Source organism: Schistocerca cancellata, chromosome 7, assembly GCF_023864275.1.
Source record: "Schistocerca cancellata isolate TAMUIC-IGC-003103 chromosome 7, iqSchCanc2.1, whole genome shotgun sequence".
In the NCBI taxonomy this organism is placed as follows: domain Eukaryota; kingdom Metazoa; phylum Arthropoda; class Insecta; order Orthoptera; family Acrididae; genus Schistocerca; species Schistocerca cancellata.
This window is the reverse complement of record NC_064632.1, coordinates 32086754-32111078: the sequence shown is the minus strand read 5'-3', so window position 1 is coordinate 32111078 and position 24325 is coordinate 32086754. Positions and strand designations below refer to the sequence as shown.

The 24325-nt window shown below is 37.1% G+C and overlaps 1 protein-coding gene across 2 annotated transcripts in view; it reads right to left on the bottom strand.

Annotated features, from left to right (window-relative positions):
- The window catches only part of LOC126092285 (protein EFR3 homolog cmp44E), a 92956-nt gene extending 69867 nt beyond the window's left edge, over positions 1 to 23089 (bottom strand). The window contains exons 1-8 of one of the 2 annotated variants that reach the window (XM_049907803.1): positions 22706 to 23089; positions 22118 to 22194; positions 21889 to 22016; positions 17716 to 17866; positions 17465 to 17617; positions 17281 to 17387; positions 9817 to 9960; positions 3195 to 3273 (exon numbers count right to left, since the gene is read on the bottom strand). In XM_049907803.1, the coding sequence (XP_049763760.1) occupies positions 3195 to 3273; positions 9817 to 9960; positions 17281 to 17387; positions 17465 to 17617; positions 17716 to 17866; positions 21889 to 22016; positions 22118 to 22194; positions 22706 to 22787 (921 nt within the window). In that variant the 5' untranslated portion in view covers positions 22788 to 23089. Of the gene's footprint in view, positions 1 to 3194; positions 3274 to 9816; positions 9961 to 17280; positions 17388 to 17464; positions 17618 to 17715; positions 17867 to 21888; positions 22017 to 22117; positions 22195 to 22478; positions 22586 to 22705 lie in introns of those variants that run through there. The other variant, XM_049907804.1, reaches the window with a different exon arrangement.
- Positions 23090 to 24325: the final 1236 nt, after the last annotated feature.

The window sequence follows — 24325 nt, the reverse complement described above, 5'->3', positions numbered from 1 at the left end:
TAAAAATTTCCACATCGACAATGTTATGTTAAAGAGAATTAACTTTAAGCATCTGTGAATGAAGGGTTCTGAGGAACAAGATAATTCACGATGCTCTTAATCAATTACAGTGCCCCCTTGCAGCCTGATGTTCTTGAGCCGCAGCAATTTTTGCCTCATGATATTCATTGGATTATTGAGACCACATAGTCCTGTCTTTTAGCCATTCTGATGTATTCAGAAAGACGACCATTTTTTAGGAATTTTTATTTATAAAAAATAACAATGTAATGAGTAGACGACCAAATCACAAAGCAAACTTAATACATTTCCTAGCAAATAATATAAATAAAAACTAACGAAAGAAGCAAAGCAATGTCATTATGTTTTCAACATACAAAGCAAAAAAGGTAAATGTATATATCCTAACCAAATAAATTCAATGTTAGTTTGCATTTGTAAAGATAAAATTGCAGCATTTAATTCTGTCACTGACATAAACTTCTGAAAATGCTTCTGTCGTGGACGTAAAAAACTTTCCTTGGAAAGAAGTCAAATATGAATGAAACTTTTCAAAATAAGAAAAGCAATGTTGTTAAGTTTTCAATACACAAAAGTGAAATCAGTAAATCTGTACATCCTACCCATATAAATTCACTGTTAGTTTGTATTGCAGTACTCAATTCTGTTAATAGAATAAACTTCAGAAAATACATCTGTCACCGAGTCAAAAAAACTAACAGTACCATCTATTGGTTCTTTTGTGTACTATGGAACTACTGGTGCCATCTACTAATTCTTTGGTGCTCTATGCCGTAATGATTAAATATCTCCACTACTAAGCTGAGCAGATGAATTTTGGATAAAACCTTAAATTATGATATCTTTTTTTTTTCTGTGTTGTGATCGTGATGGTGTAAAGCCTACACATTGCCTCAAGATATGCACAAGGTACCTGTGAAAATCCCTTTAAAACTTGTCTAGTAGTTTTGGAGATTTGCGTGTTGAAATAGACAAACAAGACAGACACAACAGTTTTAGATAAAAAACTTTCAATAGCCAAGATTGCATAAATTAGTCTCTGGTACTGACAACTGGTTTTCACAGATGCATCTGGACTTCAAAACGATTTTTGTTATAAAATCTTTTGTTGTAAAACTGAGCTGCACTGTATACGTTAGCTAAGGCGAACCCAAAATGTATATAACATGTCACGCAAATGGAAAAAGGTGTACAAATGTGCATTTTAGTGTATATCAAGCATTTTAAGAATCAACAGCCCTCTGTGAGTGTTATGTGCATAACATGCCTGGCACACAGGGTGCATTTTAATTGAAAATGGTTTTATTCTTGGCAAACACATGCATCATGTGCTGTACTTTATCCACCACAATGACAACAGGGCATGAGGCATGAACTCACACTAGTACATGTTTTATAACAAAAAAATTTTGAAGACCAGAAGATGACAGTTACAACTGTCGAAACCACTAGTGAAGAATAAAGAGTAATTTATGTGATCTTGGCTACTGAAAGTTTTTTTCCCCGTGTAAAACAAAGAGCTCTCCTTCTAAGTCCTCAATATGAAAAATTCAGGTGTTAGAAACTTTAAATTATGATATCCTTTTTTGATGAAATAAGCCTATATGGTACCACAAGCTACACAGTTACCTGTGAAATCCCTGCGAAAATATCTCTATTAGTTTTGGAGATCTGTGTGTTCAAAGAGACAGAAATTACAGTTTTACAGCTTTATTACTAGCATAAATGGATGCGTTGAAGTAGCATCACACTATTTTTTTAAATGTTCTCCTAATGTTCATTCCCACAGGCAATGAACAACACAACATACAAATGATATGTTGCCTTCTGCAAAAAGCATGATGAATGTCTGAAGTAGCACTCCACAGAACTCTATCCTTTGAGCATGCTAGTAATTACCATGAAGACTTTTTAGACCAATTTACATATTGTTTATCAACTGTTTTGCAGATGGATGAAAACCACTAGGCAGAAAAGTGAATATTTTTTAAAGTTTTCTCCACACCTAAGTACATAATTTAGACACATGCAGAAAATATTCCTGTTTTTAAGTGCTGCAATTGAAGAAATCCCAGGACTCAATTCTGCCTAAAGCAGCTAGCACTTAAGTTTAATGTGGATGGTTTTCAAGGTGAGTACATTTGAGAAAGGATGGCATCTAATAATACAAAGTGCAATACAATTTGGAATATTATTACAAGGGAGACAGGGCAACCAAGAGTACAGGATGACGACATTACCATCAAAGTGAATGGAAACGTGACAAACAACAAGCCGGAAGTTGAAAACATTTTGAATAATCATTTTTTAAATGTTGTAGAGAAAATAGGATCTAAATGTTCATTAGAAGAAGCAAGGCAGTTAATGGAAGAGGCCTTACCCACACCATTTGATACAATTGAAATTCCACCCACCTCTCCTTCTGAAATTAGGAAGTTAATAAACTCTCTCAAGAATAAAAGCTCACGTGGAATTGATGGCATTTCCAGCAGGATAATAAAAGCTTGTTCCCAAGAGATAAGTGGGATTCTTAGCCACATATGTAATAGCTCTCTGAAGCAGGGTATTTTCCCAGATAGACTGAGGTATGCCATTGTTAAACCACTGTATGTATGTATCTGGGGTGTTTTGTAACAGATGGTATCCTTCATTCTTTAGAAGACTAAAGGAAATGGGCAAAGAATGCTATACTACTGTCTACTGGATTACTGCAGAGACCAATATGTGATGGTCTCACATCAGCAATTACAAAACAGTGTGTGTGTGTGTGTGTGTGTGTGTGTGTGTGTGTGTGTGTGTGTGTGTGTGTGTGTGTGTGTTTGCTTCAGAAGGCCTTTCACTCTAAAGCTTACTCGTTTAGCAGTCTTTTTGTTGTGCCTCTCTATGACTCAACATCTCCACTTTATGGTGAGTAGTAATCTATCCTTTTGATAATATTGTCAGAAAGCACATCAGACTAGATGACTCTGGAAATGTCTACAACTAAGGATACTGTTTTAATGAGAGCAGCAAAAATATCAGCAATTGTGATTCATGAAAGGGTACTGTTTATTAGTTGAAAGTACAACTTCAATGGGTCATTCAAAAAGGCTATATATTAGATTTAAGGTGTGTATGTACCAAGTATATTCTTTTGTACCTAAAATACATTCTTTTTTACTGCAAATTCTTACCTGTATAGAAAACATGATGATTCGGAATGTGTGTATTGCAAACTGATTTGGCACCCACAGCTCATGTAAATCCAAGTGCCTGAAATGTACATAACCATTGCATTATAATACAGTTATCTGATATAGAATTACTGGAAATATTTATTTCAGTATCTAAATAGGTTAGTTTTGTGCTGCACAGAAAGATATATATGTCACGAAAATAAAGCACTACCTTAATTTGCTGTGTTATGAATGTTTACATGATATTCAGAACATACAATACTCAAGAATGGGAAACAATAATTTTACACATGCAGCATCACGAAGAAACAATGAAACAGGAATTTACTGCAAAGTAAATATGATTAATAACAAGAAAAATAAACAACTTAGGTATGGGATCTTGCAGCCACCTATTATGTGAAGCAGGGCCCACTCTTTCTGTTTATGACATACAGTAGACTGTAAGTAATTGTACCAAACTGAACATACCAGTATTTCCTTCTGGGAAGCTAGTATCTGCTAAAAAGCCAGAGAGTGGACTGAAGATGTCAAGTTGTCTTATACAGAACATAATATGTTGTTCTTTGATTGTGAAACATAATCAAAATTGAAAGTAGCATGAGGTATACTACAAGGAACTGTAACAGGGAAATTATCAACCCCCCCTCCCTCCCTCCCTCTCTCTCTCTCTCTCTCTCTCTCTCTCTCTCTCTCTCTCTCTGAGGCTGTTTCCAGGAATACAGTGGGATGTAGGGAGGAAGCATAACTAGAAAATTGCTCCATAATACAAAAAGACCTGCAGATGATGCAATGGTTTCCTACATAAACATAAGTACCAAATCATCACAAAAGAGAAGTAGTATTGTATAGCATTTTGTGGAGCTATGATAGGTACCCATCATTTAGTAATATTTATTTCAGTTATTAACGAACACAAATTTTGCTCTCATTTTGTAGTGACACCAGGTTTAGCTTTTCTGTTGATATGGCTGTTCAAGTTGTATGTGCATGGGCCTTGAAAGACTGCTTGAGGAACATTTTTCTGTCCATCTGAAAATGGCTTGGAGCCAAAATCACTGAAGTGTGATTAATAAATGCACATTTGTCAGTAAATACAGCAATAGTGGAAAAGGAATAAATCTATTAAAATTTGTTTGGCCAAGGAAACCAAAATGTCGAAACTTACACTATAAAATCCTCCGTCACACAGTGTGGTGAAGCAAGCTGGGATCTCTTTACTTCCTCTCTTGTTTTGCCATTTCCTCCTTAAATTCATTTTATTTTCATTTTTGCCTAATTACCATTAACATGCATGAGTATAACCTGCATTTCACCAAGAGAGAAATGTTGGCACTCAGTCTTAAGGAATATAGCACCAGGTCTAATTTTGTATGTAATTAATTTCCTAATTTATTTTGACCATTCCTAGTTAATTTCTTTTGCTATAGATCATTATAGGTTGAAATCAGTAATTGTTTTGTGACTTAGATTCTACTGTTGACTTATAAACAAATATAAATTCTGTACTGATTATAAACATCTGGAAGAAGAACTACTAGGACTCTTAAAGTATTTATTTGGCTCTGTTCATAAACATATTAGCAATGCCAGCCCTTAATTAAGTCCACAATAATTAACAGGTTAGTCAAAAATATTATCTGTAAAGAACTATATCTGTTAATTTCATTATTTAAACAAATAATTCAGTCTAACCTTTGTGGTAGAAGGAACTGTTAAAAAGAAGGAATTTTTTGATGTATTCAGTTAACTGAATAAGCTATGTTTCAATTGTAATTTCTGTTACTTAAACATTGAACAATGTATAGCCTATTATTGTGAGGATATATAAAGGACCAATTTTTGGTCCCGAGACAGTCAGTCAGTCCGTGGCCAATTTTCAGACATGAAACATGTATCAGCTAGATTAACAACATGCATCAACTTAACAGTGGAATAAGTGTGACACAAATAGGGTGTGTGTTAACAATTGATGACGATATCTGTTTAATTTATTTGAAAAACAGTGTCACATATAACGTATTACTCTGCAAGAACTGTGAACTGGTGGTTAGGTTTTTACTGCTCATAGATGTTCAACAGCAAACTATTGTAGCAGTATGCTAATGTTGCCTACAACCTATTAATGAGGCTTATCAAGATTTACCAACAGTGAACTGGCCATATAATTGTGCAGTATTGGGGGGTTGTGAACAATGAAAGTAAAGAACTGTGAGACACAATTGAGCAATTGTCGGCTATATCATTTACAGTGGTCAGTGTTGAACTTCCACCCCCAATGTTTCAGCCAGTATAACAATGCAGTACACTGACATCAACGAAGAAACAAAGCAGGCAAATGTCACAACAGCATACAGTATTTTGCAGAATAGAGGTGTGAATTATAAATGTAGTAATGACAGACATAATCGGTAGTGTGGAAACTAAGAACAAATGTTTTCTGATCCACAAACATAGACAAACATAGAAACAGTACAATCTGCAGCAGAACACAATCTGAGAAGGAGTGCTGGCTATGCTGTCTCCATACAGAAGAGGGCTCTGGGCAGGCAGCTTGGTGGATGTTGTGCCATGTGCACTTGTCTTGTGACCCACTGCAGGTGGCCTCTGGTGGCTACTCTGGGCGGCTGACATTGGCAGACTATTTAAAGCGTAACACACTGGCGGACTGGTGCCGCAGCTGCTATCTGGGTGTTGCGTACACCATTATAGCAACCTTCCCCTCTTGAGGAAAGGACACTCTTCTGATGTGCACATCGGGGAGACTGTTGGCACAACTATGGCCTCTGCAGCAGGCCGCCCCCCCCCCCCCCCCCCCCCCGTGCTAAAGTATCATAAAGGAGGAAAGGCAATAAGGGGGCTGGCAGCATCTCAATGTCCGGATCCTCAATACAGAGGGGAAATATGCCAACAGTGAAAGCAGCAGGCTCTTGCGCAGGACTGCCAGGAACATTAATGGCGAAGGATCTGATGGCACCATCCCAGCTGGCTGTGGAAGTGCAGGTGGCAGTGAAGCATCACAGGAAGTGCGGCAGCACGCAATCCGGACCCCAGAGGAGAGGCAGGAGATGGCGACATCCGTAAGGAGAGTGGATCCAGTCCCCAGCAGGGACATCCCACAAGGCCAGGACAGGTGCCGAGGGAGGAGGTGAAGGTCACGACAGTAGCCTCGCAGCCTTTGCCAGTGCGCAAGGACACAGTTGAGATGACGGTGGCACGCCACCAGTCCCTCACTGGTGCCAACGATAGAGAGGCAGTGGCCACAGCAGCTGTGGAGCACGGTCGGAATACACTTCAGTTAGCAGACGAACCCAGAGACCAAACTACAGAGCCAGAAGTGACCTGCACTGAGGTCCACGCAAACAGACTCTGGTGGAGCAGCACGAGCACGTGCAGGAGGGTAGTCTGCTGGTGATCGTGAGGTATCTCGGCTGGAATCCGATCCCCCGTCACCTGTAGGAAGCACGTCATCGAATCTTGAACGTGCAGATGAGCCATTCTACTTGCCGTTAGATTGGGGGTGGAAAGCAGGAGCCATCACACGGTGGAACGTGGAACGTCCGAGAGACGAGCTGTAGACCCTTATTATCACGAGCTTATAAGGCAATCCTTCAACAGCAAAAAGTTTTGAGAGGGCCCGAACTGTAGGCACGGTGGAAGAACAGTGGATAGCATATGGAAATTTAGAGTAAACATCGAGAAACGACACCCAGTAGGAAATGAGGAATGGTTCCATGAAATCGTCACAGATGCATTCCCACAGACGCTGTGATGCGGGCCGTGTGGAGAGTGTTGCCCATGATGCCACCTTTTGTGTAGCACACTGACAAGACTACAACAAACTGTGTGATGTCAATATTGATACCAGGCAAAAACGTGTCAATTGTCCAGTGACTTGGTAGAAGAGCCACATTCCGTCGTCGGGCGCAAAAGATCACAACTCTGGGGGACAGCCCATCCGTAGCTAAAACAACAGCATCAAACACTGAAAGACAGTGGAAGCGGGTAAAGTAGTTAAAAAAAGGATCAGAATTCCTGCCTGGAGGCCTGTCTAGCCAACAATGTTAAACCAGGTGAACAACTTGGCACAAAACTGGATCAGCAGCTACAGCAGCTGCGATCTGCGAGCCCATAATAGGAGAACCCTCCACTGTATACTGAGCCTCAACATCCAAGTGAAAACATAGGAGATCATCCTTACCAAAAGCAGGATCTGACCCCATCGGAAGCTGGGAAAGTTCATCGACTTTGGCATGCTGTGTGGTAAGCTGAAAATTTATTTCGTAGTTGCAGCAATACATAAACAGGGCCCAATGCTGGAGGCATATGCTGCTTTGGTGGGCAATGAACCAGAAGGATTAAACAATGAAAACAATGAAAACAAGGACTTGTGGTCTGTAATGAGGTGGAAATTAGACCCATAAAAGAATATGTGAAACTTCTTGAGTGCATAGACGATGGCAAGCACTTATTTTTCAACTTGCGAGTAGCACTGCTGAGGAGTTGAGTGTTTTTGACATATAAGCTATCAGATGTTCGGAACCATATTTGTAGCAAAAATGGCCCCAAGGCCACACTGAGAGATGTCTGTAGCCAAGAGCAGGTGATGGCCATGATGGAAGATCGCCACATATGGAGCAGAATGCAATTTGGAATACAAAAGTGTGAATACGCATTTGAAGGCTGGCAGCCACTGAAAAGAAACATCCCCGTGGAGTAATTTGTGGAAAAGATGGGCCAGTGTGGGTGCACCTGGAATGAATTTTTGATATTAGGTACGTTCCCCTAACATAGACTGCAGTCCTTTGACACTGGAAAGGCAAGGCAGAGCTGTGACAGCAGCAACATGATAACATAAAGGCAATTGTTCCAATGTGGATGTGGAATAGATGGATGCAGAATGGCCATACTCAATGCTGTGCATGATCTCAGCAGCCCAGCACAAGTAGTACATGAGAAGACAGACATACTGTTAACTCTCTCGTGAAGAAGCCGTATCACGTATCTTAACTCAGCAAATGGGTATGTTTTCAACAAGACAAGTATCCATACATATAGTGTAATGACCTGTGGAGCATCCTGGACTGTCAGCACAGAGAGAGGTGTGCCGAAGGTGGTGTGTTATTAACAGTGCTTCAAATTTTTTCAAATCAGAAAATTATTCCATAAAATGTCCTGACATGATTACTGTACATAAAACAAGCCTTATGCCCACTTTTTATAATTTTTGTGAAAAATAATCATGTTGATTTCTGAACAGCTATATGTATTTCTCCTAATTCAAACACAGTTTAATAAAAAAGTTCTTTATGAAAGTTTATGTGAATTCAATAGCAAAGTGTTACCTACTGCTCTGAATTAAAAAAATTTCAGGTACACATATTATAAAGTCCCTCATGTTCTGCTATCTCTATGTGAAGGCTAATGTCATGAACTACTATAGGGCTTTTGACACTTTTTCCACTAATAGATATAGACCCATTCACAAGCAAGTTTTTTTATACAATGCCAGGCAAGTTGTCCAGCTGTTAACCATTGGAGTTTACCCATGTGAAGTCAGGGCAGTTCGCCAGTTAATGGTAATTTTACATTACTGTATTATGATCTTTCTAATAATCTTTCTAATATGGTTTCTCAGAAGAGGTTCTGGTTGCAGTTTGGGACCAAAAGTGTTAAATACGTAGCAACATCTGAGAATTTACTGACAGTTCCTGTTATACCATATGATCAGAATTTTAGTCACTAATTTACTTGGTTCAACTATTTTATCACCAAAACACTATATACTGCTAACTGTAAAATGAACAAGCCATGTAAGTTTAATTTCAATAGTTTAAGTAAAATGTTTTACAACTGAAAGGTTGTAAAAAATAGTTAATTTGTTATTATACTGTACCATAAGGATTGCAGTATTCATGAATATAATTTTTAACCTTTCCCAACCTATCCCTCTCTACTCTCTGGGAAAGCACCTAAGGGTTCTGAAAGTCATGAATGTGATGTGTACTTTCATATGTACCTATCAGCAGTACTATGTATTTTCAATGGAATGAAAAACTGGTCCAAGCTGCAAATTTTTTATTTTTTATTCATTTGATGACTAGTTTTGGGCCAAGACCCATTTTTGAATCAACAAAACAAAGTCGAAAATGGCAGATAACTGTGTGCACCGTAAATGTTTATTGCATATTTTGTGACATCTTCGGAAATGACATTTTTGACTTTGTTATGTTGATTTGAAAATGGGCCTCGGCCTGAAACTAGTCAGCGAACGAACGAAAAAAAAGTAAAAAATTTGCAACTTGGACTGGTTTTTCATTGCATTGATTAAAACAAGTTGCTGACCCAAGCTACTCAAGCATACTGGAAGTTTGTAACTACGTATTTTGCCTCCTGAAACCAAGCAATTATGTCTCGTAATTTTGAACACACTTTAAATCATGTATTCCTATGTTAAACTTATTTACAATAGATACTTTTCCAATGGTTGCACTAAAGAAAAAAAAACATAGCAAATTGCCTGTTTAATTTTATTGTATATGTTACATGTTTAGGCAGAGGTACTAAGCATACATATACTTCCACAAGAAAATATATGAAATAGAGTCTAAACATATACCTTAGCACAGGCCTCAGGACACTGCGAATATGGCCAAAAGAAGCCTTGCCCACAAGTTCTCGCATACACGTCTCTGCAAGTGCAGGTGGGTCACAGTTCTCCTCTTGTGGTGGCTCGGGGGTGTCTGCCTCCTTCGTGTGGTACCTATAACAGCAATAATGTCTTGTCCAGACTGAAACTGAACAAATGCAAATGAGAAAGTATGTCACAAAGATACGGTACCACTACTACAGGTGACAGGGAATTAATGCAGCTTGGAATAACTAAGTGAAAGCAATTTCTAGATGTCACACTGCAATGAGTCTTAAGTTCCTAACATATTAAAGCCAAATAATAACACATCCGATTAACTGAATTTAATGACAAAGTTTTTTTTTTTACATCCATTGATTTTTATTGACAGTTTTGATCCTAAAATAAGCTTTACTTTGCTGAGAAGTGGGAGAGAGTTACTGGAAGTCTGAAGCTGTGAAGTTGACCACAGTTTGCATTTGGATACCTCAGTTCATAATAAATGAAATGGTCCAGCTCCATGTCCCAGTCTAGCATGCAGTTTTAATTTGTCAAGAAGCTTCACAAGTGTGTTTACTGTATATCTGAGTGAATGGGTTGTTGTAGTTCCAGTTTGACAGTCATTTACAGGAAAGTGAAAACTTTTCTTTGTTACAATACAGGACAAGCCTTGTAGCAGTTTTTTTCAATTTTGAAACAAAAGCATGAGGGTAATAGCTCAGTATAGAGTAATAAGCATTTAATCTAGAAGCACAAATATTGCACAAAAGTTCAGAAGGAAAATTGTGACTGAATATGTGCCTCCCCTACAAACAAACAAAAAACTGCAACACCAAACTTCTGCAAAAAGAACATTGATAATTTTTATTTTACTTCTATACTGCTTTTTTAAATATAGACTATGGTGACAGAATGTATATAGCATAGCCCAATGTCTAGATTCATTAGGAAACTGACAGTTTGGTTGTGGCTTTGCAAATCCACCAAATATGAATATGAAAGCTTAGTTCTGTTGACATACTGAAGCCTGAGATCTAGATTAGTTTCACAGGTTGTGAGTTAGAGAACTAATGAATGTGATGTCATGAATTTAATTATAATTCATGTTGGACATGGATTTTATGCAATACAGAATTTCAATCTGCAACTTTTTGATGACACTGTGGATCAAGCAGATAGGTGGTGCCAGTAAGTTCAGTATCTCTACTGCATCTCACTGTAAATTTATGTGTATATGTTTTCTGTATACCAGACAGATATTTTCACTCTATGATACCATGAATGCATACGTCACACATGTAGCGAGAATCATTTGGGTTGTTTGTTGCCAATAACCTTATGTTCTTTATTGATGAGAGAAGGGCTATCTAGATTCAGTCCAGACGGAACAAAACAGACAAGTAAGCACGATGACACTTATATAGCATAATGGAAAGTGAGAAAAGGTACAGAACTAGCCAACATTAGACAGAGAAACTGTAAAATTGTTATGGATGGGACAGAGGGTATTAACAAAATGGGCTCAAGACTGTTTACATGACAGAAAGCAGAACTGAAGAAAAGGTTGTCACCAGCTACTACCAGTACTCATTTTTGGCTGCAGAGATATAACATAGTATAATAGGATTTAGCACTGTAAACAAATTGTTTGAAATTGGAATGAAAGATATGCATATAGGAGAGTAAATAACAAAACAACTTCATTGTCAAAACTGTTCAGTATCACCTGCTTTACAAAAAACATGATGAGGGATGACTAGGATTTGCAGTTCTGTTAATGAAGAGGTCATTATAGATAGATTGGAAAACAATGGGAAACGAAACCATGAGTGGTCTTTCTGAACAGATACATTACAGCATTCCTGTTAAGCAATTAGAGGTGCCAAGGAAAATATAAATCTCAACAAATAGCTAGGGATTTGAATCCCACATGATTCACAACCTAAGAAATGTGCTTTTCTGGAGTACAAGCTACTGGTATCATGTCTATAATTGAGCAGGTTCACTATAAAATGTTGCTATTCAGCAGGATAGAGTCTAACTCTTGAAGTGTTGGAATGATTATCACTGAATGAAAATACACCAATCTAAAATTTTTATTAACGTCTCATTATTATGCATTTTGGGATATCCTCATCATCAGATCTGTAGTAAAAATATACAATATAAGACAAAAAATAAAATTTAAAGATACATATTTCAACACACAGTGAAGTTGACCAATGCACTTGTCAAAAACCAATGCAGTCGTATGTGACCACCCACTACATTTCGGCAGACCATCAGTGTCCTAACTGACACAAACAAAAAAGTACAGCATGGCACAAAGTAAGCAATTTTGTCAGTAGGTGGCATTTTTGACAGTATGCTGGCTACTGTTTTATGAAATGCCTTATAGAAACTTGAATTATTTAACTAATACACAAATGAAATTTTGTTAGTAAAAGAATATATTTTTTATATCTAAATATATTTTTCCCACGTGGAATGTTCATATCAATATATTTTTTATGATAAATGAAGCACACTGCAATAAAGCTGCAGCTGTTACACTTCAAGTTGCTGGATTTTAAACATAGGAAGTTACAGGATGTTAAAAGCAATGTTGTGTGGCACAAGAAAACTACAAGTAATTTGTAAATAAAGATTGTATGCAGACAATAGTATAAGCAGTAAAATAATAAAAAGACTGGAAATGTACTTTAAAAAAATTTGAACAGGAATGGAGTAAGAGTGTCTTATAAAATTACATTTATGATATTTTATTATTGTGTCTGTTACATACTATTGTTTTATATACAAACTATTTTTAATTTTCTCGTGTTATGTATCACTGCTTCTAATGTTGAGTCACTTCCTATATTCAAAATCTAGCACCTTTATAATGTAACAGCTGCGGCTTTATTACATTGTGCATCTTTTGTTATATAAAAAAAAAATCTATCCTGTTATTAACTAGTCGAATAATTCAAATTGCAAGCAATGGAAACTTTATGGTAAGTAGCAATCTATCTTTTCCTACATTTTTGATTCAAATTTCAACAAGCCTTGTCATAGAACAGTAGCCTGTCACAAGTACACCATCAAAAATGTGGCCTACTAACAAAATTGTTTACATTGTGCACGTTGTGCTGCTGGTGTCAGTTTGAGCACTGATGATCAAACTGAATGATGTAAGGGGCACCATACAACTGTATTTGTTTTTGACAGGCACATTTGTCAGCTTCACTGCGCTGTTGAAATATCTATCTCTAAATGGCATGTCTTGCCTTATATTGTATGTTTATACACAGGTCTGATGATGGGTTATCCTGAAATGATGAGATGTTAATAAAAATTATGCTGATCACCAAGGCTAGTGTAATTCCATTCATTGCTAAATATGGTTGCAGATCTCTTAGGAGACTTTTTGTCGGAAGTGGTGAAAAAGCAATGATTACTCAGTTCAAAATAAGCTATGGTTTTCACAAGATACTTGTGCTGAGAATGAAAAAAAGACTTTTGAAAGATTCTTTTATTACAGGGAATAAAATGAACAAATTTCAAAAAACAGTTGATGTGTTAAACTATGAGTGTTCAAATAAAGGAAGTTGTACTCTACCTAATAGGAAGCCTCTTCTCTAAGGTTCTGTGATATGAATATTCTTAGAACAACTATATAAGTTTTCCAAACACTTAAAACACATTGAAACTTCTTGACTGGTTGAAACAGTACACCAGACTGAGATCCCAAGTCAGTACCTTGATTCACAGGTTGGTGCTCTTATGGACTGAACTAATGAAGTACAGCTTCTATCACAGCTCAAACACCCAAGCTGCCAGAGCTTCTCCTCTACTTTCAAATTCCGCAGGTGGTCTCCAGTGTGTCTTGCTCTGAAAACAATCTGCAGGCTCTGAATAATTCATTCTACCACATTCCTCTCCTCTTTTTCCAAGTTGCTAGTCAAGCATTGTAGTACTAAGAAATGTAAAAACGCAGTACGTACAGATGTAAAATTTCAAATAGGCCATAAGGTGCCCACAATAACATGAATACAGAGGTCTGAGAGTGGGACATGGTCCAGTACCCGGCTATAAAAAGGAAGAAAGAATAGGGTTTAATGTCCTGTCAACATGAGGTCATTAGAGATGGAGCACAAGCTCAGATTGTTTCTAGTATGGCGATGGAAATCAGCCTTGCCATTTCCAAGGAACCGTCCCAGAATTTTCCTGGAGCAATTTAGGGAAATCGTGGAAAACCTAAATCTGGATGACTGGATGCTGATTTGAACTGTTGTCCTCCTGTATGCGAGTCCAGTAATCACTATGCCACCTTGCTCAGTGTCCAGTTTTAGTCTATCATGAAGTTTTGCTATAGTGTACACAGAAATAATGAAGCATTTGACACTAGCAGTGACTTTGACTCATGACGTCATCACGATTGTGGACCCAAACACCTCAAACCATAGCAGACACACAACAATGACAACAACAATTTTGCAATAGACAATATATTCAAAATAATAAAAAAGAATATGAAATTAACAGTACAGCCATGGAGATTAGGGAGTTTTAGGTGGGAGACATAATTACCAGAGCCAAAAATTAAAAAAAAATCCCTTAACCCCATGTTACATAAATCCTCAAGAAACGCCATAATATTGTTATCATCACATTCAAGTAATCTATATGGGTAAACTGACAAGTTAAATAAAATCTGCTAGGAGTGATAAACTCAATTTACCCAATAGGTAAAATGAAGCCTGTGACATTCACATCCAAAAAACTTGCCATTTATAGAAGTACAATAATTATAATTATGTCCAGTTTACATACAAAGCTAAAATACACCCCACAATATCCACATCTAAACAATGTTTACTGATACACCAAATAACACAACCATATAAACACATATGTGGTGCAAATAATTTATGTGGCTAAAATAAATCCATGATCTCCACAAAATACAGATTAATACAATGAAAATAAAAAATGCTGTCTTACAAAAAATAAAATAAATACTATTCAGCAACACAAAAACAGAACATAACCAAAACAAAATACCAACCCAACCTGCTTTCCTCCAAACAACTAGTGCTCCATTCAGCACCCATCAACCCCCCCCCCCCCCCCCCTACTTATTTCAATACACCAAACACCAATAAAACTAAAATTAAACACTGATTCACCAATTTTAACAACTGCAGGTCCACTTATCTGTTTCCTATACTTAATTCTAAACACACATATCTATGAAAATGAAAGCAATCAATAACAGAGAGTTCACTAATCCCTGTCTTCTGGGCACACAGCCAACAACTTTGCGAGTGTCATCTCAAGTAACACACCAGCTACGAAAGGCCCTCTCCTCACATGCCATATTACACACACACACACACACACACACACACACACTCTCTCTCTCTCTCTCTCTCTCTCTCTCTCTCTCTCTCTCTCTCCCCCCCTCCCCCTCCACTGATATGTGACTTCATACACTACAACATATATGTGCCAAGCATCAAAGTCAATTCCCAGTGCTAAAAGTTATGGATGAATTATGAGAAATAACAAAAATAGTGGGTCCAATACCTTGTATTGCAAATTGCCAGTCTAGATTTTTCCTCATGGTATCACCACATAAAACTGTTGTTGTGTGTGGTGGAGCAAGTACACCACTTTCATTCCCTTCTCACAGTTGTGACACTTAAAATAATTCACCAGAACAATATAATTTTGGAGAAAACTGATTGTACTTAGTATAGTGACCATCACCAGGGTTAATATGACTAAAAGTGGATCTGTAGCATATTATCTTACAGAACAACCTTCAGAAATAACACAAGCAACAACTTTCCTGGTGTTACAATCAAACACTTGAGAGTGCCCTCTCAAGTAACACACCAGCTAGAAAAACCCCTCTTCTCACATGCTGTGTTCCTCACACACTACCTATCTATGACTTCATACACCACAACATACATGTGTCAAGGGTCAAAGTCAACGCCCTGCACTAAAAGTTCTATGTGACCTGTATACAACCCATTGATGGGAGAAGATTCAATCATGCCACAACATCTTTCAAGAGCAACAAATAGGATGAACATGAGTGATGTAGCGAGAAGTTGTGGGGTCTCAAATGAACAGAAGTGTACTTGCTTTATTGAATATGATGACAGTGCGGAAAAAAATTGGAGGCTGCTGAAATTAATGAAACCAAATGACTATTTACAAGCTGCAAAGAATTACTGAAAACATAAATTAAAGTGTCATTGACCAAAAGGTTTGTTTGAACATGACAGATAACATATTTATTGTACCATAAAGTCTTCATGTTCTTGAAACCTTTTCGGTTTGTGGGGCGCTCAACTGCGTGGTTATCAGCGCCCGTACAATTTCCCAACCTTTGCTCAGTCCAATTTCGCCACTTTCCTGGATCATGATGAAATCATGAGGACAACACAAACACCCAGTCATCTCGAGGCAGGTGAAAATCCCTGACCCCGCCGGGAATCGAACCCGGGACCCCGTGCTCGGGAAGCGAGAACACTACCGCGAGACCACGAGCGGCGGACTCGAAACCTTTTCAGTATACGAAAAGTATAAAGAAAAATCCAGGATGGAATGTAACAATATTATGAGAAGGAAAGTTGCTACTCACCATTAGCAGAGATGCTGTGTCGCACATAGAAACAACAAAAAGATTTTTGCACTTAAAGCTTTCGGCCAATGACCTTTGTCAACAATAGACACACATATGTGTGCACACACACTCATGCAAACTGTGTGTGTGTGTGTGTGTGTGTGTGTGTGTGTGTGTGAGCGCGCGCGCGCGCGCGCATGCACATGTGTATGTGTGTCTATTGTTGACAAAGGCCATTGGCCGAAAGCTTTAAGTGTGAAAATCCTTTTGTTGTGCCTATCTGCGACTCAGCATATCTGCTATATAGTGAGTAGCAACTTTCCTTCTCATTATATTGTAAAAGTACAAAGATTCTGTTTTAATTTCTGATACCATCGATACACTATTTCCCTACAAATATTATGACTTTCTTGGATTCTTCTGCTGCTACTATTAGAAGAATTAAGTATGTTTACAAAATAAGAGCACAAAACTGTTACACGGTCTTCTATTACTTGTTTACTTTATACACTAGGTGTTCTCTTTCAAGTCTGAAGAAGGCTTTGTAAGCCAGAACTTAGATTGTAATACAAATAGAGTACAGTAGGGTATTATACTGTTTTGTATTCATAAAGCGTACTATTACCATTTCATGCTGTAGTTACTACATCCATTTTATCAGTTTTATAGAAGTAGTCAGATACAATGATCAAATCTTGAAGTGTGGCAAATCTAATGGCAAGAAGTATACAATGCAATACAATCTATGTGTTTATTTGTCGGATCACTAATTCTATGTGGAATGCTGATAGATACAGAGCAGCAGTATCACTGATTACCCAGATACAAACCGAGAATTCTGCATGTTGTAGAGCAATGACGGCACAATTTTATCCATATGTACTGGTTCCCAGATATTCTCCACCAAATCATCAGAAACAGTTTTCCGAACAACACCCTACAAGGGAACAACATTAGATCACTCTTCAGCCACAGAGATTCATGTGCTAGAACACATACATGACATTCACATACCTGAAGCCCCTTGATGCCAGCGGCACGAATTTTGTCTCTCATATCTGGTACATTATGGTTGCTATGACACATTGAAGAAAATTTTGACACAAAGAAATCATAGCGTCTGTGGTATGATGGTGTATCCTCTTCAATATTGGCGAACCTCACAAACTAAATATTTTGTAGCATTAAAAGCAAATATTTATTGTAAGACCAATTAATCTAACACATTTTGTTTCAATTTAAAATCTATAAAAAAATATACTTACTGATTGTGTTGCAAGAATCTGAAGCTGTGGTTCTGTTGATTCAAGTAGCTTTTGTACCATCTTCAAAAAACTTTCAACAAATAAATTAAGTGTCTGTGCATGGCAAGCAACTAGGAGTTGGTCCATTGCTTCCATTGCTATTACAACGAACCTGAATAAGGTAAAAGAAAACACATTAATAAAATGTAGTCTTTTACAACTGCTAATGCGACAACAGGCCCATTTGTCTTTCTATGAAACTGCAGCTGTTACTGTTTAAATACAGATGAGGTACCAGTGCAGCACACCTGAGACCAATGATGCTGGCATTGACCAACAACATAGGAAACAGATGACAAATGTTCTAAAATCTTGACAAATGTTGTAAACATCATGGTGACTATAATGTGATGTCAGTGGCGATTTTTTTCCAATGGCCTAAGCTAAGGTCAGTCTGTCATCACTAGTAGGCCTTCTGTTTTCATATTTGTTGACTTCACCAGCTTACAAACAAACATTTGCCTTCCAATCTAACCAAGATCTTGGGGCAAAATACAGATCAGCCTGTCACCACAACCAGATTTTTGCCTCCCACACTTGTTGACTTTGCCAACTAGCAACCATAGTGTGAAAATACACACCAAAAGGTGACACCACAGAAGTCATTAACAGTGTGTCACTGGTCAAAGCCGAAGAGTTGTATGAAATACTCCTCTTGACCCAGCAGACCTTACATATCACTTCCAATCTGTTTTTGTAAGTTATAACAGATTATGCAGATCTACATTTAAATCAATAGGACAAAGATGTCAATATATCAACAGGACAAAGGTGTCAAGAAATAGAATCGCTAGCATACTTTCACCCAACCAGGCCCTACTGGCATAATATTCACGACAGTGTAGCAGTATTTACTCTACAGTAGTGTGTAGTATGAATATTATGTTAAGTACGTAGGCCTAACGGTCATTCCTTGTAAACACACCGATATTTTAGTGGATCCTAAGGCGACCATTTCCAAATTTAGTCATGTCTGATACATGGGTAACTACAAGCCTTAATAGTAAAACTGCCAAATAGCATTGTTCTAAATTGAGCCAATTTTGATAAATTCAGGTTTGGAGGCTCAAAGGTGAGTACCCGCTCATAGTCTGTAGGCTACTAAGTTGGTGTAAAAAGTAGGATCCATCATTCAGCTCTTTTATAAAAACAATGAAAAACAAACCTTTTCCATGCTGCACTTTAAATTTGTGACAAAAAAAATAGTGAAAAGCAGTTGGCATTGCAATTAGTATTTCTTACCTTCACTTAAAGACTGACCATCCCATTGGGAAGAAAAAAAAAAAAAAAAAAAGATTAAATTTGACAAACTTCAAAGTTCTGGGGGTGTATGTAGACAGTTGAATCTCAACTTGATTTTTTTGCTGAAATGTTATGTATCCAATAGTATTCTTAGGTGCAAAGAAGAATATCCATGCATCTCTAGTTTCTATAACTAACATCTTCCTAATGAACAGAATTTCAATAGATGTAAATGGGGGAAGCTCATGAAAATGTTTTATGGAAACAGCGGCATGTTAGGCAATATAAGGCTTTCAAATATGATGAAAACTGGTACACTGAACTCATTTTCCAGGTATCATATGAATTTAAAGATGTTGAGATAAAAATGTATGTCTCCTGCTGAATCACAATCCCTTTCATGGTCCAGCAGGGAAGGTTCTGTCTGTGTCCCTTTCTCCAATGTTATATGTATTGTACATGTCCCTTGTTACAAAGTCAATGCACAGTTGAATGAACTTGACAATAAGTGGTTTGATAAAAGTGTATCTCTCACCTTTAAGTGAACTTGTTTTGTTTTTGGATCAAGATGTCAAGGAAAACAAAAGTTGTATGCAAGATGCAAGAGTTTTAAAAATACAATTTCCTTCTTTATATTTGAATTTATTTATGAAACCTGTTTTTTGTAGAATTGTATATGTCTATATATTCAGTATCTGTATAAAGAGTTGTTAATGTCAGTCATTACTGCTTGCATCTTTTCTTTTGTTTCATTGAAGTTTTCTTTTTCATTCACAGTAACGGAATAAGAGTATATCACTAGACTTATGCACCCAAGGTGTCTCTTGTAATTTTTTGCACTGCAAAGACATTTAACAGTGGAATAAAACATACACACCAAGAAAAATGATTGATAACTGTTTTCAGCTCTGACTTGTTTACAGTCCTGACCTATAGGTCAACAACAAAGATTTTCAGAACCTTTTTTCAAGGTATACACATGTTTTTATTTACCCAGTTCCCTATAGTGTTGAATGTGGATGGAATGTGCAAGTGTTATTTTTATTTTATTTTTTTTTCCAATGAATAAAGTGAATTAGGATACTCTTCTTTGCACCTAAGATTGCTACAAGATATGTGACCATTTCAGCAAAAAAATCTGAGATTTCACTGTCTACATAGAAACCCAGGCTTTTGCAATTTGTCAAGTTTGACCTCCTTTTTTTTTTAATTGTCTTTAAGAGATGGTAAGAAATACTAATTGCAATGCCAACTGCTTTTGATTATTACTTATACTTAATACTAGGACTAAAAAGTTGCAGTGCACAAGCTGAGGCTGTACTGTTTCCATGTGCAAAGTTATGGCTTCTTTTTATTTCTCTTAAAAAAAAAAATATTAATGCACAGCATGGAAAATGTGTGTTTTTCAACATTTTTAATAGAAAAGCTGAATGATGGATCCTACTTTTTATATCAACTTAGTATCCTACATACTAGATGTAGTTATAAGACAATAAGGTCTGTATATCAACTCATTAATGAATAGTAGGTCTCTGAAAATAGGAAAATTGGTGCCTCACTAATGAGCAGCTACACATCGTTGAGCCTTCAAACCTGAATTGTTGACGTTAGGATGATGCTGTAATTGCAGTTTTACTATTAAGACATGTATGTATCCATGTACCAAATATGACTAAGTTCTGAAATGGTCACCTTATTACCCCTGTGGGATTACACGGAACGACCTGTACTCAAACACCTTGTACAAGTCTCTTCAGGTAATATGGGATTCTTATACTCACAAGTCAATATATTTACTTAATAATGGTATTTGTAGTTAATAATAAGAGTGATTTAGGATCAACTGTGAAATTTTCATCCACGATACCACAAGAGGAAAAGAAATGTCCATATAGACTATGTAGTCCATGTCTACGGTACAAAACAAAATTTTATATTCTCGTGCAGAAGTGTATAAGAAGCTGCCAGTAGGCAACAGTCACAAAATTGGAAATGTCTATATATTCAAAAACAACAGCACTCCACCTATAATTTATCAGGCTATTTTGATTTGGGTATGCAAATTCTGATTAACACTAACTTATACATATACATTTCACTAGCAGGTATATTCCTCTAACATCATTGAGGCAGGAAATGCTAGACAAAAACAGCAACTGGGCAGCATAAGAGAAAAAAATGCCTTTTTGTAAATAATTGGGTCAACAAATTAGGATTAATTCACTCAATTATCAGTTTAAGTTGATTAGCACTAATCATAATTTGTTGCAAGCGTACATTATACAAGAAGCTGTCTGTTTTGATGGTATTTTCTGACCATGAGTGAATGATTATGTGTTTTCATACTTACACTGTTTGCTGTTCCACTGTTATTTCTACATCAAACTTGCCAGTTTCTAACATGTTACATTTGCCATTTGCTACAAATTATGAACAACACACACAAAAATTGAAGATAAATTAGAACCCAGAGTCAATCATTTTATCATTACAGCCTGTACTCTTATGAAGTATTTTGTGTTTTTCTAGATATAAAGCTAGCTGTTGTTATTTTATGATTGTAACGTAATACTCACCTGGCAACAGAGAATGAACATAGACCTATACTGCAATGCGATCACTTGATCACAATATTTTGGTAAGGGAGACTCTTTAGTAAAGCTGAACTATGGAACTGCAGTATGAAACTAATACAAGAATGTAACAGACGTATTCGTTTGAATTCCTGGATTTCTGTTCTACGAATGATCTCATTCTAATATGACTGTATAACTTCCGTCTGTACATAAAAACATTTGTTTATATCGTATCTTGTAGATACACAGAAGTATTCTGATTCCTCTATTGCAAAACAAGACGCGGAAATTAAATGTCAACATATTCTAAACTTACCCTGTTCGTCGTCTGTGGATATCCCTGCTTGCTCTCTGGAACAGGTATTCTCCTATTCTATCCAGCTTTTCAGGTGACGACAGAGAGTAAAATGTTAATTTTTCCATGTTGTTTTTCACTAGTCCATCCTTCAAGTTGATTCGAACAAAACAGGAAAAATTAATATCTTATCGCGTCTTATCTCATATTTTAGTCAGTAAGTGACACGGGAAACAAAATGTTTAGCTACCTGTGGAAGAGCTGGAAAAATATTGTCTACTAATCTCTTGTACCGTGGCCTCAAAGCAGAGCAACACACACAACAACCTGAAAAACATTCAGAATAAAGCCGATAACGCTGATTAGAGTAATAGAAGTAAAAGCCGGGTGTGAGTATTGCCTAAAGTAATGCAGGCAATCTATAAACACTTGGACTTATATAGTTAATGCGATATAAACAATTATACGTCAGAACTCTGCTTCACAATTCAATGAAACACTGAATAACCATTATACTAAGGGTTTACAGGTTCATCTTATTTATCCCTTACAACCGGGATGTGCAAATCGTTTTTAAGTTAACGCTTATCTCACGTATTAAAGATTAGTACCCCAATTCATTATTATTTTCTCTTCCTAATATACGGATAGAACAAAGTATTAGACACTTCACTACACAACAATAACAACTACAAACTGTCAACAGGTAACAGCTGATCTGCGGCAGTACTACCAACATGAAATATTCTAACATTAAGAAACAATGCACAATGCGATATATAATATATTTTTAAACTATTCTTGACTTTTACGAAAATAACAAAAAAATTAAACTAACATCCTGGATCTGTGCACTTCTGTATCACTGAGTCTACCACATCCGGTAACTCAGTATCGAAACAACACTTCATCAGACTCATTTCGTCCACTTGTTTACGGCTTTGAAATAGCTACTGGTACGTAAAGAAGAAGAAGACAGACTCCTGTAAAATTTTCTACTGCTGAAAGATTTTTGAATTTCAATAACTGCATTACACCAGTTTATTGTGACCTAATTTTCACGAAGTAATTAGGAGATAACTAGTTAACACTTCACAGCCTATATAATCTCGTATTTATTGCACTTTTCAGGTACTACAGTATTTACTAAACGCCCGGTGGAAGAAGCAAAAGACGGGAGACCGTCCCTTGCTTCTCCGCCGTAGCCTGTAACACTACTGGGGCTTCGGTACCCCGAGATCGGGGTGCTACTACTCATGTCGCAAACATCGAGAGTTAACGATGATCAATCTTAATACTGTTTGTAGAAATAATAACTAAATTTTTAATATGTAGGTGTCACAGGCATAGTAGAACAAATGCTCTTCTACCACTGGTTTTGCCACAAATACTGGAAACCTTAGTTTCCAAAAGCAGTGTGGTCTGCGCGCGCTTCTACTGCGCAAAATCGATTGGACTATAAATACAGAACAATCCAGACTCTGCGAAGGAAAACATCGTCGCGTGTGAGTTTTAAGGTATTCCGAAGTTGCTTTGTACACGTAACACGAATTTGCCAAAAGCATTTTCAATCAAAAATGTTTTAGGAACCGCTATTAGACGAAGGATCTGTGGATAGAGAATTGCTTTCTACATACCGCTCACGTAGGAACAACGAAGAAAAGATAGACGAATTACAGAGCACGCAGGTGCATTTATGCATCATTCTTCTCGCGCTCTATACGCGAATGGAATGGGAAGAAAACCTGCTCTCAAATTTTGTCAGCGACACTATTAATAGTGTGCCTCCGGGTGTCGGTTGTAGAAATATTGTGCAGTAAATAGAAACAACACCTCAGCAAGATGCCCAGAAGCACACTATTAATAAAACCTAATATGTTGTACAATGGGAAGTAGTTTGCAGAGTATATATGTAGATGAAGATGCAGAAGAAATTATAGAACGAGTTATCGCAGCAATTAGCAACCGACAAAGGTGTAAGGGCAATCAAATGAAAGACAGATAGAGAGAAGTAACTAAACTGTTTATTACTGCAAAAGTAATCGTCACGACTGTTAGTACATTTATCTTACTGTGATTCGGGACGGTCAATGCCTTTACGGAAAAATGTTTGTGATTGCCTACGGAACCATGATTTTATCCAGGCGTTTATCTCTTCGTCCGCAACGGCCATGAACGTCTTTCGTCTCGACTCCAAAAACATGGAAATCGCATGGGGAGAGGTCAGGACTTTACGAAGGATGTGTAAGGACTCCTCAGCGAAACTTTTGCACTGTAGTCGAAACAACCCTGGCAACACGTGGCCCCGCAAACAATTTTCCATGAAGGCATTGAAGGTCTTGTCTCACAGTGCGATAAATTTATTAAGTTATGGCGATTACTTTTGAAATAATAAACAGTTTGCTTACGCTTTCCACCTGTCTCGTTTTTATTTGAGTGTCCCTTTCATGTCTAGCAT